Raw genomic sequence first — 16,913 nt, forward strand, 5'->3', positions numbered from 1 at the left:
CCCGCCACCACAAGTTAGTTTCACTACCACAGAAACCCAGAAAACAATAACATCACACATACGGTGGGCCCAGGGCAAGCCAGGGGCACAGTCCATACAGCAGGGGCAAGTGGCTGGGGAAGCCTGGGGTAATGCACCAGAGTATCAAAGTCAACCTACAGATTGCCTATCAGGCTTGGGAAAGTGAGGGCTCCAGGTGTAGCTCTCGCTCACCCAACTGAGCTAGCAGCGTCTGATGGGGGCCAGTTAGCATGGAGCTAATATGATTAATTAAATGTATTGCATATGAGGTTGTTTCCACAGCACTACAGGCTGTACAAAGTGGAACAGGTCACACACATGCAGGACATCCCGCTCAGGAGCAGGAAGGCCAGTCAGCAATGTGGCCCATTACAGAGGAACAGGTGCTGCGGTACATGCTGTCATTGACAACCCGTCAACTGGCATCCTCCACAATTTCAAATAGCCTTTCGGCCATTACGTTTGTCAGTAGGCTAAATGGCTACCCAGATCCTTGTGGGGGTTTCTTTGTTCGAACGTTTTTGGTGGGATGGTCATATAGAGGTGGACCCAGGGAGGATTCCCGTCATCCCATCAGGGTTTCCACACTCAGGGAGCTCCTTCACATCCTCAGTGTCATATGCACAGGAGGTGTCCCTCTTCAGGGCAGCATTCTTGATAGCTTTTTTTTTTTTTGTGGTTTCAGGACCAGTAAGTTAGTTCCTGGGTCCATCAGGGATTCTATGGGAAGTGCTTTGGAATTTCGTGACATAAACTGGCACAAGCATGCTGTGATATTACACTTGTGAAGGTCAAAGACTGATGAAGTTGGCCAGGGTGCATTTGTTACCCTATGGGAAGGTGGCAAGCCTGGGGTCTGCCCCGTTCGGGTGTTGAGGGCCTACATGGCAATAAGGTGGAAGGGAGACGGCCCCCTTTTTGTACACACAGACAGGAGTCTCCTCAGGGCATATCAATTCATTACCATGTTTAGACAGGGGCTAACAATGTTGGGGCTGCCATCCCATGAATTTGGTTCCCATTCATTCAGAATAGGGGCAACTATGGCAGCAGCGCAGATAGGTATGGAAGCAGATGCTATTCAGGCAATTGGGTGTTGGTAGTCTAATGCATACCAAACGTATGTAAGACCACAGGTGGAAAATCAACATTAATCAGTTGTGTTCTCATTTCAGATACGGGACAGCCGGCTATACACACAAGGGTGTGGATCTGTGGGCACAGTATTGTGTTTTGGGTGCATAGGCATGCATCCAGATTGCCCAAGGGCTCCCAGCTGGGATTCGGTGGCAAAGCATTACTCAGTTGGGACACACAGACGGGCATGTTATGGGATCAACTGATACCACTGTTGTATGCTGTGAGTGCGCATCAGTGGCCATCGGACACACTGGTGATACACCCGGCAGACTTTTTCGACTTAAAGGACTTTTAAAATCGATTTCCTTACTCCACCCCCGACAAGGGGATTAGTGCTGAAATCGGCCTTGCTGGGTAGAATTTGGGGTACTGTGGACACAATTAGATGGTATTGGCCTCTGGGAACTATCCCATAGTGCTCCATTGTGACCTCTCTGGACAGCACTCTCAACTCAGATGCACTGGCCAGGTAGACAGGAAAAGGCCCGCAAACTTGAATTTCAATTTCCTGTTTGGCCAGCGTGGCCAGCTGCAGGTGACCATGCAGAGCTCATCAGCAGACGTGACCATGATGGAGTCCCAGAATCGCAAAAGAGCTCCAGCATGGACTGAACGGGAGGTACGGGATCTGATCGCTGTATGGGGAGAGGAATCCGTGCTATCAGAACTCCGTTTCACTTTTCAAAATGCCAAAACACTTGTCAAACTCTCCCAGGGCATGAAGGACAAAGGCCATAACAGGGACCCCAAGCAGTGCCGAGTGAAACTTAAGGAGCTGAGACAAGCCTACCAGAAAACCAGAGAGGCAAATGGCTGCTCCAGGTCAGAGCCCAAAACATGCCACTTCTATGACGAGCTGCATGCCATTTTAGGGGGTTCAGCCACCACTACCCCAGCTGTGTTGTTTGACTCCTTCAATGGAGATGGAGGCAACATGGAAGCAGGTTTTGGAGACGAGGAAGATGATGATGATCAGGTTGTAGATAGCTCATAGCAAGCAAGCAGAGAAACCAGTTTTCCCGACAGCCAAGAACTGTTTCTCACCCTGGACCCGGAGCCAGTACCCCCCGGAACCCACCCAAGGCTGCCTCCTGGACCCGCCAGGCGGAGAAGGGACCTCTGGTGAGTGTACCTTTTAAAATACTATACATGGTTCAAAAGCAAGCATGTAAAAGGATTAATTTGCCCTTGCATTCGTGGCTCTCCTGGATGTACTCCCAAAGCCTTTGCAAAAGGTTTCTTGGGAGGGAAGCCTTATTCCGTCCACCATGGTAAGACACTTTACCACTCCAGGTCAGTAGCACATACTCAGGAATCATTGTAGAACAAAGCATTGCAGTGTATGTTTGCTGGCATTCAAACAACATCCGTTTTTTATCTCTCTGTGTTATCCTCAGGAGAATGAGATCATTCATGGTCACCTGGTTGAAATAGGGTGCTTTTCTTAAGGGGACATTCAGAGGTGCCCGTTCCTGCTGGGCTGTTTGCCTGGGCTGAACAGAAATGTCCCCGCTGTTAGCCATGGGGAGAGGGGAGAGACTAGCACTGTCCCTTTTTTTTCCTCCACCAGCTGCATGTGTTTCAAGGATCACAGGATCTTCTCCTTCCCAAAGGCTAGCAAAGATTAGAAGGTGAAAAAACCACACTCATGATGAAATGTTCTCTGAGCTCACGCTGTCCTCCCACACTGACAGAGCACAGACAAATGCGTGGAGGCAGACAATGTCAGAGTGCAGGAAAGCACAAAATGACCGGGAGGAGAGGTGGCGGGCTGAAGAGAGGGCTGAAGCTGAAAGGTGGCGGCAGCGTGATGAGAGGAGGCAGGATTCAATGCTGAGGCTGCTGGAGGATCAAACTAATATGCTCCAGCATATGGCTGAGCTGCAGGAAAGGCAGCTGGAGCACAGACCGCCACAACAGCCCCTGTGTAACCGACTGCCCTCCTCCCCAAGTTCCATAGCCTCCACACCCAGACACCCAAGAACACGGTGGGGGGGGCCTCCAGCCACTCCACCCCAGAGGATTGCCCAAGCAACACAAGGCTAGCATTCAATAAGGTTTAAAGTTTTAAACTTTTAAAGTGCTGTGTGGCATTGTCCTTCCCTCCTCCACCACCTGGTAGTTATCCCCCCTATTTGTGTGATGAATTAATAAAGAATGCATGAATGTGAAGCAACAAGGACTTTATTGCCTCTGCAAGCGGTGATCAAAGGGAGGAGGGGAGGGTGGTTAGCTTACAGGGAAGTAGACTGAACCAAGGGGCGGGGGATTTCATCAAGGAGAAACAAACAGAATTTTCACACCATAGCCTGTCCAGTCATGAAACTGGTTTTCAAAGCTTCTCTGATGCGCACTGCGCCCTCCTGTGCTCTTCTAACCACCCTGGTGTCTGGCTGTGCGTAACCAGCAGCCAGGCGATTTGCCTCAACCTCCCACCCCGCCATAAACGTCTCCCCCTTACTCTCATAGAGATTGTGGAGCGCACAGCAAGCAGTAATAACAGTGGGAATATTGGTTTCGCTGAGGTCTAAGCGAGTCAGTAAACTGCGCCAGCGCGCCATTAAACGTCCAAATGCACATTCTACCACCATTCTGCACTTGCTCAGCCTGTAGTTGAACAGCTCCTGACTACTCTCCAGGCTGCCTGTGTACGGCTTCATGAGCCATGGCATTAAGGGGTAGGCTGGGTCCCCAAGGATACATATAGGCATTTCAACATCCCCAACAGTTATTTTCTGGTCTGGGAATAAAGTCCCTTCCTGCAGCTTTTGAAACAGACCAGAGTTCCTGAAGATGCAAGCGTCATGTACCTTTCCCGGCCATCCCACGTTGATGTTGGCGAAATGTCCCTTGTGATCCACCAGTGCTTGCAGCACTATTGAAAAGTACCCCTTGCAGTTTATGTACTTGCCGGCTTGGTGCTCCGGTGCCAAGATAGGGATATGGGTTCCGTCTATGGCCCCACCACACTTAGGGAATCCCATTGCAGCAAAGCCATCCACTATGACCTGCACATTTCCCAGGGTCATTACCCTTGATATCAGCAGATCTTTGATTGTGTTGGCTACTTGCATCACAGCAGCCCCCACAATAGATTTGCCCACTCCAAATTGATTTCCGACTGACCGGTAGCTGTCTGGCGTTGCAAGCTTCCACAGGGCTATTGCCACTCGCTTCTCAACTGTGAGGGCTGCTCTCATCTTGGTATTATTGCGCCTCAGGGCAGGGGAAAGCAAGTCACAAAGTTCCATGAAAGTGCCCCTATGCATGCGAAAGTTTCACAGCCACTGGGAATCATCCCAGACCTGCAACACTATGCAGTCCCACCAGTTTGTGCCTGTTTCCCGGGCCCAGAATTGACATTCCAAGGCATGAACCTGCCCCATTAGCACCATGATGCCCACATTGCCAGGGCCCGTGCTTTGAGAGAAGTCTGTGTCCATGTCCTCATCATTCTCGTCACCGCGCTGACATCGACTACTCACCCAGTTTCGCTTTGCCAGGTTCTGGTGCTGCATATACTGCTGGATAATGCGTGTGGTGTTTAATGTGCTCCTAATTGCCAAAGTGATCCGAGCGGGCTTCATACTTGCCGTGGTATGGCGTCTGCACAGAAAAAAGGCACGGAACGATTGTCTGCCGTTGCTCTGACGGAGGGAGGGGCGACTGACAACATGGCTTACAGGGAATTAAAATCAACAAAGGGGATGGCTTTGCGAGAAACAGAATGGCTCCCTCAAGGATAGATCTCAAAACCTCAAGGACAGAACTCAAAACTGGGTTTAGCAGGCCGTTGATTTCATGGAGGGAGGGAGGAGAAAATGAATACAAAACAAATCTGTTCTATTTCTTGTTTTGAGCCACTTCATATCTCTTTACACATCTTGCCGGCAGCAGACTGTGCAGTACGACCGCTAGCCATCATCGTCTCCTGGGTGCTCGGCAGAAGACGGTGCAGTATGACTGCTGGCCATCGTCTTCTGCTGGCTGCAGATTAAAAGACAGTGCACTGCCGGTAGGAATGAATTGCCATGAGACGAAACTTAAAAGGGTAATGACCTGGCTGAGTCACTCCCATGTTTGCCCAGGCTCCCCTGACCTCATCGAGGTCGGTTAAAAGAGCACCCAGGAATACGACGACGACGGCTACCAGCCATACTGCACTGTCTGCTGCCAAAAGGCAATAAACTGCTGCTATGTAGCAATGCAATACCGCGTCTGCCAGCACCCAGGAGACATATGGTGACGGTTAGCTGAGCGGGTTCCATGCTTGCTGTGGTATGGCGTCTGCACAGGTAACTCAAGAAAAAAGGCACAAAACAATTGTCTGCCCTTGCTTTCACAGAAGGAGGGAGGGAAGGGGGGCCTGACAATATGTACCCAGAACCACCCGTGACAATGTTTTAGCCCCATCGGACACTGGGATTTCCACCCAGAATTCAAATGGGTGGCGGGGACTGTGGGAACTGTGGGATATCTACCCACAGTGCAACGCTCTGGAAGTCGACGGCTGCCTCAGTACTGTGGACGCACTCCACCGACTACATGTACTTAGAGCATTTGTGTGGGGACACACACAATCAACTGTATAAAAACGCTTTCTACAAAACCGACTTCTACAAATTCGACCTAATTTCGTAGTGTAGACATACCCTTAGATTATGGGAAGGCCTCTAATTTTACTTTATGCTGTCACCATTTAGTGGATAAGATACTTGAAGCATCTATTGATTTTCACTGTGCAAAAAGAATTATAACTTGCACATTAATTTGATGTAGATGTAGAGTTCCTTCAGTATCTGCATAGTCTATAGAGGATTTGTATGCTGTGGAACCAGTAAAATGGGTCCTGAAGTTGGCACTGGTACTGGTGGGGTTCGACCAAAGAGTATGATATAAATATATGTTTGTGATTTAGGTAGTATTTTGGAACAACATTAATACTGGCCTTATAAAACAAAGAGAATATGGTTATTTTTAGGCAGTCAATACTTTCAAAAATAGAAGATTTAAAAGAAGAACAGATTAGAGTTTTATATAAAAGACAGACTTGAAGGTTAATTTCTTCAGTGTACCAATCTTAGTTCCTCCATATTTGATTCGTTCATACACTGACCAATCATTACAGAATCATAGAAATGGGACCCCAAGATCATTTAGTCCATGCCCCCACGAGGCAGGATTAAGTATACCTGGACTATCCCTGAGAGATGTTTGTCTAACCTGTCCTTAGTCACCTCCAGCAACGGGGATATGACAAGCTCCCTTGGTAAGTTCCAGTGCTTACTTTTTTATTCTTACATTAATAAACTTCAGGAATTTGTTTTAATGGCTGGAGAACACTAAGTAATTTGCATCAGTCTCTGAAACTTTGATTCTCGAATCCTAGAATATGAGTTTGATCCCACAAGGTTCTGAGTACTCTGATCTCAATCCAGCAAACACTTAAACACATGTTTAATTTTAAGCATAAGTAGCCTCCTTTAGTTCAAGTGATTTAAAGTTTCCTCATGTTTTGAGAGCTATGCAATCGTTTTAGCAAAATTAAAATGCTATATACTATGGGAAAACCCTGTATGCTGATTGCCTGGGTGAAGAGAAGGTAATGCTCTATAAATTTGACTACTGTAATTTCAGTCTTAATTCACTTAAACACTTTGTGCATCAATTCCAACTACATGAACTGAAATTCCTTAGGGGATGCTCAGAATTCCCAGCTGTTTTATTTATTTGATGTTATTTAATCACAGGCTAAAGAAATGGCTCATTAATTACTGCCTTTACTTTTTTTCCCCTTCAACAACTCTCATTAACTCTTTATCCACAGGGACCTAATTTAACTTGTTTAAGGATGTCACATATGATGTCTTTATTGATAAAGGGGTCCTGGTTGACAAGGGCTCCAAGGTGCTAAGGTAATAAAAATTAATAATAATATATTCATGTTGGCAGATACTGCATGCATTCTAATACAGTATTTGGTTTTAATGAGCTTTTTTTCCAATGTCTGACTACATAGTATTGACATGTACATGTTGCCTAAATTACAAGTATTTGTTTCTTCAAGGTAGATGATGTGTTAGCTTACATGAGAATCGAGTCCAAGGCTTCCCCAGCAAGCATTTACAAAATTTAAGAATAAGTTGATTTCATCTGAGAAATGAAAACTCAGACAAACCATCAGAGAGAACAGAGTCCACAGAGAGTTTACTTCTTGGAAACATAATATAAGTTTGTAGTCTTAGCACTAACTATAGAAAAAGATCAATAAGAATTTGGTACTGGAGAAGTGAGAGACTTCAAAGGCCTGCCACCTGCAACTACTAAAGCAAATACATAACACATAAAGCATCAGGTGTTAGATTAAGTTTGTTGGTGTGGTTTTGGGGGAAGGGGAAAGTGGGGGTAGCCAAGGATAGGGAAAATTATACAATACATGGCCAGATTGTCCCTGGCATTTGTGTAGGTGCATAGTGGGGAGCCTTCTGTTCCCCTCCTCTCCCACACTCCCTGGTTGAGAGCTAGGGATTATCAAGCCTCTGGATTTAGGGGAATGAATGGGAGTGTATGGCTCCCGCTGTAAAGCCTAGAGCATGATTCCTCCCCATTGGGGAGGAAGCTGGAGGATACAGGGCTATTTCCTTCCAAACAAAGGAGAGAGCAGCCTGCACACGTCCCCTGCATGCCGCGTAGTAGGGAAAATGAGCCTCCCAGAGCTTTCTCTGGGGCAGAACATTGTCAGCATGTGTTGAAGCCATGCCGGATAATGCTGGCTGTTTATTGCTGATTCTTTATGGCAGGATCACCTTTTTAACTCCATCCTAGATATGAGGGAAGTAGAAGTGACTCTTTAGGCAGAGCGAACTGGGGACTAGGACAGAAATGATTGTGCATGGACCCCAAGATCAGACAAGATTGATGTGAAAGCTTGTTTGAGTCACAAATATAACTAAAGCCCCCAGAAGTGGGTATATATTTGGACCAAATGTAGTGTGACTGTAGACACTGCTCAGAGCAGTGTGCAAACTTCATTTCCTTGCACATACAAAATGCAGAGAAGTGAGTAAAAACCTCAATTTAGTCCCTGGATTTTTACCAGACTATGTGACATTGCTGATTTTTCCCTTGATGCCTCTATTCTCCTCTATCTACTACCCCACAAATCTCTGAAATGTGCTCTTGTGGCAGAAAACTCAGAGCAAAGACCTTTCCCATAAGCTAGCTGGCCTGCAAAGGAGAAAATAAAACCACTGACTTCTGAATTAAGGAAACCAAAATGTCAGCCATGAAAAGACACTTCCCTAATAGAACTCTGAAATGTCTGGAAGGAATGATGCATCATTAATTTTCTACTGTTCTAAAAATCCTTCTCTTAATATTAGTACTGCGACGGGGCAAGGCCAGATGGCTATGGAAAAGTAGTGGGAGATAGATATATTAGCTCCAGGCTAAACAAATCCCTAGTACCAGGATAAGTGAAATGGCAGCTGCTCCAGGTCAATTAAGACACCTGGGGCCAATTAAGAACTTTCCAGAAGGCAGGGAGAAGGCTAGGTGGATTGGGACACCTGAAGCCAATTAGGGACTGGCTGAAACTAGTTAAAAGCCTCCCAGTTAGTCAGGTGGGTGTGCATGTCAGGAGCTGTGGGAGGAAGTTGTGCTGTTGGAGAGACTGAGAGGTACACACCATATCAGGCACAAGGAAGGAGGCCCTGAGGTAAGGGTGAAGTGGAGCTTGAGGAAGTGAGGGCTGCTATGGGGGAAGTAGCCCACGGAATTGTACATGTTATCTTTCTAAAAGCTCAGCTACCATAGCTGATACTATTAGGGTCTCTGGGCTGGAGCCCGGAGTAGATGGTGGGCCCGGGCTCCTCCCCGACCTTTGCCCCCTGATTAATCACTGAGACTGGGAGACAACAGAGACTGTGCAAGGAAGGATAACTTCTCCTCATCTCCCTCACTGGGTTATGATGAAAATGGCTCAGTAGACTGTGACCCTTGTCTCTAGAGAGAGAAGGGTTATGTGGAGGGTCACAGTGAGCCTCTGAGACTAGCGAAATCACCAGGAAACGTGGGACCCACGGAGGCAAGGACAGAGCTTTGTCACAATACCTATAACATGTACAGGGAAGTCCCGGTATCCATTGTACTTCCACTGTATTATACTGTATTTCATACTCACTGAAGCCCAGCCAAGTGTCTGCCACAACTGTTATGCCCCTGCAGACCTAGCGTCAAAGCTTGGAAGGAACAGGATTTCACTTACACAAACTGATTCGGACCTATACAAAATGTTGTACTCCAGTTCAGTTGAAGAATTGGATGGAGTTTCAGACCTGCCTGAATTTCAGCCCAAAACATTAACTCACCCCTAATAAAAGGCCATCGGTAGCCTGTTGGTTTTCAAATTATTGCCTTGAGCAGACAGTTGTACTTATGGCTGCTCTATAAGACTCCCCATGTTCCTTAATTCCATGGGAATCATAACATGACAAACCCTTTCAAAAACTACCACGGTACCCTTAACTTTACACATAGAAACGTGTTCAATTACAAATTCAACAAGGGAGGCGAGGAGCATTAATGTCAGTTACAGCACAATCATGAGAGCTGGTTGGGCGTTTTCTGTTGGAAATATTTTGACTGAGAATGGAGTTTCCATTAAAAATCAACATTTTCCTGCAGAAAATTTCAATTTTTCATCAGGACCATTAAAAAGAAAAGTATATTGTTTTGGATCAATTTGATCCAAACTGAAATATTAGTTTGTTAAACTGACCCGGAACATTTTGTTTTGTGTCAATTCAACATTAAAACTGTATTTTCCTGTGATGGTGCATTTTGGGAGCTGTCTAATGCCTCCATTCCCTCCTATTGGCCGTGATCCCTGGCTGGTCTACAACTTCCATGATGCAAAACTGACTGAGTAGTGTGGCGCATCATGGGAGTCATATGCTTACAGGTTCATTATGGAAGATGTAGTCTGGCCAGGGAGCCCAGTCCATAGGAACAATGAAGGCATCAGGCACCCAAACTACTACTCCCATTTCCAAAAATAAATAAATAAGTTGGTTTGGAATCTTTCATCCTGTGAAAAATTTAAATATTTCACTTTTTTTGCCCCAGCTCAGAACAAAAATGAATGTTGAAATAGGATTTCCTACTGGACAGAAACTCTGTTTCTCACAGCTTTTGTAGTTCCTGTTGCTTTCAGACAATGCCCATTTCAATTACTACATTAAGTTACTGGGAAGGTTCAGTAGAGGAGTAAAACTTGGATCCTTGTTCTGCTTGGGGGTGTCTGATCCATTATCCTAGTCACTGATTATAAAATCCTTGTTACACCTATTGCTCTTTGGAAAGCATTGCCCAGGGAATCTCAGGAAAATGAGGGCAGCCAATTGACAGAACACAGGTAAAGGGGACTTCTAAAAGCTCCATACAATAAGAAAAATGGCGCAATGATGTTTTCCATGTTGTTCGAGCAATAGTCCCTAGGCAAATCAAATGTAACTGACAAGTATCATAGAAAACTGACGCAGGTATTTAATCATCTTCACATGACAGCTAGTGCAGCAGGAACCACCACTTTGCAAACATACTCATCTTACCACGTAGCTTGGCATGTCCTTGTGTGATATGACCCAAGGTTCAGTTCAAGAAACAAGCACATTAATTTGTCAATAGAGTGGTTAAGGCCCTTTGTTTTTGGCTTTTACCAAAAACCTTCCTAAAAATTCCCAGATTTTGAAAACACCAGATTTTTGCCATTTCTAGCCGGATTTTATACCTGCTCAAGCTCTCCAGACCCGTCTCCCCACTCTGTCTCCCCATCTCCCCTGGCTACCTTCATGTGCTTGTGCAGAGGAGGAGAACTGCCAGTTGGTGCCTGCTGCAGCTGCACAGTGGGGGAGCAAGATAATCAGGGAGCCTGCCAAGACCACCAACTACTGCAGCGATGGGCCACAGGGATAAGGAGGCTGCACCCATGAGTTTAGACCCCCGCCTGACCCATTTCCCTTCCCCCCTCCAAGGGCTTGGCACCCCATTTTATCCCCATGCATGCCAAGGACCCCTTCTCTCTACTCCCTCTTCCCCTATGAGTATCCGGACCCAGGGCCCCCCTTCCCCTGTGAGTGCTGGGAACCCATTCCACTCCTCCCTGTGAATGCAGGGCACCCCCACAAATCCCCACTCCTGTGAATAGCTGGGCCTGGGAACGTGTCACTGCCTGGAGAGAAGCCCCCGTCTGCCTCACTTGCCAGTCAGAATCCCTTCCTGTGCCCGGGCCGGGAACAGTCACTCCAATCCACCAGTGGCACTGCGGAGTGGAGCTGAGTTGCAGTGCGGAGGGTCCCCCTGCTGCTGACAGGTCTCTACCTCAGTGACTGGGATCTGATCTCTCCTGGCTCCCAGCCTCTGTGGCCCACCTCTGTGACAAGACAGATGGTTTGTGGATGGGGGTTCTGTTGAAGTACTATTCCTTGCTTATGCTCCTTGATCTCTTTCCTGTGACACCAAGCCATCCTTGCATATGACTGCATTTCTGAAAATAACTGTTTTAACAAGGAGTTTTATTTTTTATTTTTGTAATGGAGATGAGAAATAACAGTTTCATAAACAATAAACTCTTACTTTTCTCTATTGATTGCTTTTCTTCTGTCCTCCTGCTCCCCAATAATAACCCTGATATTACCCCGCAAACTGTGAAGTTAATTTTTTGCATTGATTTTCATCCATTCTTTAGTTTTTGAAATAAACATAGATAAAAATCCTTGGGGAAAAAATAAAAATAAAAACTGGAAATGAAGGGGCCTTAACTAGGTTATAACAATATTTTTTTAAAAGACCTCATAGGTTCTTTTTACTCAACACCTAATATAGAGACAAATTATGCTTTAAATCTCCAGCTAACATGTTTTTAAAAATGGCTGCTCTTGTCCACAGTAAGAGCAAAATCATGTTTAACATGTTAGTTGTTTATTTATATGACTTTATATAAGTCCAGTAATTTGAGACATCCCCCCTGAAAAGAAATTTCCCCTCATTTTTAAATGTCTGAAGGAAAAAGGGAAACCTTACAACATACTTTAAAGGTCAGATTAATACACTTTTACTAACATGATACATTTTCCCCATGTAAACGTAATGTCACAAGGTCAGGCCAGATGGCTAGAGGAGAGTGATCCTATTGGGATCCGGTACAGGAGAGTGATAGAAGGCAGATATATTAGTCCCAGATTATGCAGGTCCATTTTCCCTGGGTAAGGTAACAGGGGCAGTTCCAGAACAAGAAGGAATTTGTTGGAACAAATTCAGGCAGGCAGGCTGATTAGGACACCTGGAGTTAATTAAGAAGCTGCTAGAATCAGTGAGGGCAGGCTGACTAATCAGGGCACCTGAGTTTAAAAAAGACCTCACTTCAGTTTGTGGCATGCGTGCGAGGAGCTGGGAGCAAGAGGTGCTAGGAACTGAGAGTGAGAAGGCGTACTGCTGGAGAACTGAGGAGAATAAGCATTATCAGACGCCAGGAGGAAGATCCTGTTGTGAGGATAAAGATGATATTGGGAGGAGGCCACGGGGAAGTCTGCAGCTGTCTAAAGTGCCTCCTGGAACAGCTGCAGTCCACAGGGCCCTGGGCTGGAACCTGGAATAGAAGGTGGGCCCGGGTTCCCCCCAGATCCTCCTAACTCCTGGTCAGAACCAGGAAGAGTTGACCTAGACTGTGGGTTCCACCAGAGGGGAAGGTCTCTAGGCTGTTCTCTGACCCACATGGTGGATCAGCAGAAACTGCGGGGATTGTTCTCCTTTCTTTTTCCCATGCTGGCCAGTGATGAGGTTAGCTGAGTGACCAGCAGGTTTGAGCCACTAGTAAAAGTGGCCAAACTGAGGGCTGCCGTGAATCTCTGAGGCAAGCAAATCCACCAATAAGCGCAGGACCCACTAAGGCAGAGAGGAACTTTGTCACGGTAGCCAGATCCTTCTAACAAAATGTTACTAACAACCTAGGGAAGGCAAACATGTTAAAGAACACTTAAATCAAATACTGTTATGGTAAAACATGAACCCATTTCCCCATGCTGTGTTGCTGAGTTTTCCAGCATATCTTCTGTGTCTCAGACATGTGACTGATTCCCATGGGAATCCTGAACATTTTAAATACAGTATCAAAGCAAAATTCATAGCTTGATGGCACACAACAAAAAAAAAATCAGTCATAAGTGTATTTTCAAAGATTTTTTTCTTCATAAATTACAAATAAAAATGGGGCCCTAGTCTGCAAATCCTTACTCAAGCAAGTAAAGGCTGCTCATGCGAATAAAGGGTTTGCAGGATCAAATCCTAGTTTTATATATCCTTCATACAAGCAACATCACAATGTCAAACTATACAGCAATAGTATTAAAAATGCAAAAAACCCTTTAATATCTGTTTCAGTTGGGAAAGAAATTTATCTAACTTCTTTCTCACCTAGGACTCAAACTGCACTCCCATTAAAGTCACTGGCAAAACTGCCAAAGATTCCAGAAAGAGCAGACCATTAGTATGCAACAAGGATATCTCGTTATATATAAAGGAATAATAAATGATAAAAATATGTACATAGTGTATAGTACACTGTATATATGCATGTGAATGGAAAAGAAAGAAAGGTCTTTAAGGAATGTAGCCAAAGGACAGTGAAACGAATGAAACAGCATTTCTAGACTATATTTAGAGGAAGACATTCTTCATACATTTGCCAAGTCATTCACATAATTTTACAAAGCATGTCTCATGTAGCTCCACTGGTCTATGAGAGAACTGAAAAAAACCCAAAACAAAACAAAAAAACCGTGGATCATTTGCCTGACATGGTAGTTTGGAAATGTGGAGGGGATCCACTCTCTTATGTATGAGAATTAGAGAGAATTCTCCAGACACACAAACAATTTAAAACTTTCTACCAATACCACAGTAGGACACTGCAGTACAAGATCTGTAGGTAAAGCATGGGATCATGACATAGTCCCTCTCATTTCTCTTTGAATTAGGCTTATTGAGAGCTTAATGGCCAAAAGATTTTTAAAAAGTAGCATTAGAGAAGGTCAGTGAGTGAATGATTAATTGGTCAGATCTTCAGCTAGTGTAAATTGTCATAGCTCAATTCACTAGCTGAGGATCTGCCCCTATGGATCTATGCTGGATGATAAGACATAACTGGTACATAAACTGATTACATGCTCCTTCTGTATTATTTGGTAAATGGTCTTCCAAGATGAGTAAATGCATAAACTAAAGCTGAGCTCAAATGGCCATGACAGAGAATTTAAAAGACATTTTCAAAGAAGCTTTATAAGAAAGTTAGGATATTTCTTTAAATATTTTAATGCATGTCTTGGGATTCAGCAACTTCTTACAGCTCTGCAAGAAAAATGCAAGTTCATGTATCCTTAGAAAAATGTTATCTCTCAGATTTTAAGTAATAGTCCTAGGAGTTAGAAGAAAACAAAAACGCTGACCTAAAAAAAAAATCTCATGTTAGTATCATAGGAAGACAAACAAACAAAAACATTTAACTCAACACCAGTGAAATTTACAGATAAGTATAAACTGTTTTTACCTTCATTCCCTTCTCCAGGCGGCTGATAAAATGAGAGCCCCAGAGATATGATGGCTGCAATTTCCAAGATTATAAGAGTCACATCCTGTAGCGCTTCCCAAACTAGCTGTAAGAAAGTTTTTGGCTTCTTTGGAGGTATAAAGTTTTGCCCAAAAATAAGCTTTCTTTTTTCTAGATCTGCAGCAGTGCCAGGTAATCCTGTGAACAAATTAAAAACAATTGATTCAAGTGCCATGGAAACAAAAAAATGCCCAAATATATTAGTATTCAAATAAACTGTATTTTCAAAGTAGACTTGCAAGCTTCATCACCTATGGCATATTAGACAGGATAGCAGATTTGCCACTTTTAAACTTTTTGCAAAATAGTTTTTGCGTTTTGCAAAATAGTTCTTTTGTCCCTGTATTCTGAGCAGAGGCCTAAAACATGTTTTCAGAAACTTTTAAGGACACATTATTTAAATAAAACCCCTTACTGTCAGTTATTAATTATATAGTACCCCAAAGTAGTATGTTTACTTTTACGAGATCTAAATATATACAATGGTTTGAAAAGTGAACAATTTTTTAAAAAGTAGATTGTAGAGAGTGCCATCAAATATAATGGGCAAGGCTGGGACATCTAACGGCAGCTTTGGGACAGCTGCCAAAGGGTACAAATCTTGGTGCTGAGCTCAGGTCCTCACTGCACAGGCCCACAGGAGAGAAGCAGTGTGCAAAACTTCTGGAGGAACCTTCTTGCAACATTTCCAGTAACAGTTCTGGCCATGCACTAAGCATTTGGGTGAGCTGTGTCCAGCCCTTCTTGGCTGAAAGAAGAGTCACAGTGCCACTGGATGTTGTGTGTATAGGAAGTACAGATGGAAAAGTGGAGAACAACCAGAAATATATGTTTGCAGGAGACCCAATTTAAAAACGCTTCTGTTTCACGCGTGCGTATTTGTGCGGATATGTTTCTGGCTTGGGTTTGAATGATTGTCCAATTCAGTTGATCACCTTGCTGTTGGAGTGTGTTCCTCCTAGCTTTTCCCAAAAGGAAGGTTTACAAATTCCCTTCCTCATATGTGGCCTTTTACCTAGACTTTAATTATGTACCTTTTAACTTGTCATACAGGAATGTTGGACTATCAAGGTTCCTTCTCCACTCTGAACTCTAGGGTACAGACGTGGGGACCTGCATGAAAAACCCCCAAAGCTTATTTTTACCAGCTTAGGTTAAAACTTCCCCAAGGTACGAACTATTTTACCTTTTGTCCCTGGACTTTATTGCTGCCACCACCAAGAGTCTAACAAATATAACAGGGAAAGAGCCCACTTGGAAACATCTTTCCCCCCCAAAATCCCCCCAAGCCCTACACCCCCTTTCCTGGGGAAGGCTTGATAAAAATCCTCACCAATTTGCATAGGTGAACACAGACCCAAACCCTTGGATCTGAAGAACAATGAAAAAGCAATCAGGTTCTTAAAATAAGACTTTTAATTAAAGAAAAAATAAAAGAATCACCTCTGTAAAATTAGGATGGTAAATACCTTACAGGGTAATCAGATTCAAAACATAGAGAATCTCTCTAGTTACAAAAAGACACAAACAGGAATATACATTCCATTCAGCACAACTTATTTTATCAGCCATTTAAACAAAACAGAATCTAACGCATATCTAACTAGATTGCTTATTGACTTTTTACAGGAGTTCTGACCTGCATTCCTGCTCTGGTCCTGACAAAAACACCACACAGACAGAGAGAACCCTTTGTCCCCCCCCTCCAGCTTTGAAAGTATCTTGTCTCCTCATTGGTCATTTTGGTCAGGTGCCAGCGAGATTGTCTCACCTTCTTAACCCTTTACAGGTGAAAGGGTTTCTCCTCTGGCCAGGAGAGATTTAAAGGTGTTTAAGCTTCCCTTTATATTTATGACATGGACAATATGTACCAGAGACTTTTATACGCCGAGTAGGAAATTTTATCGGAACCTGAGTGTTGCTAGAATTTTTATTACAAAAGTCATTATTTTCCCACAAATGCTTGCAAATCTTAGAAATTAAATGCTTTCCCATAAACCCCAGATACTGCTCTCAAAAGCATGCTGCGTTGTATACTCTGATGGATTTGATGCAGTCTGTCAAGAAATTATATGGGATATCAATTGGA

The 16,913-nt window shown here is 44.2% G+C and overlaps 1 protein-coding gene across 8 annotated transcripts in view; it reads right to left on the reverse strand.

The window, feature by feature from the left end:
* The window catches only part of ATP2B2 (ATPase plasma membrane Ca2+ transporting 2), a 422,382-nt gene that overhangs the window by 209,590 nt on the left and 195,879 nt on the right, over nt 1-16,913 (reverse strand). For all 8 annotated transcript variants that reach the window (XM_078853700.1, XM_073352327.2, XM_073352326.2 and 5 more), the window contains one exon: nt 14,765-14,962. In XM_078853700.1, coding sequence (XP_078709826.1) covers nt 14,765-14,962 — 198 coding nt within the window. The remainder of the gene's footprint in view (nt 1-14,764; nt 14,963-16,913) is intronic.

Source organism: Lepidochelys kempii, chromosome 7 (assembly GCF_965140285.1).
Source record: "Lepidochelys kempii isolate rLepKem1 chromosome 7, rLepKem1.hap1, whole genome shotgun sequence".
In the NCBI taxonomy this organism is placed as follows: Eukaryota; Metazoa; Chordata; order Testudines; family Cheloniidae; genus Lepidochelys; species Lepidochelys kempii.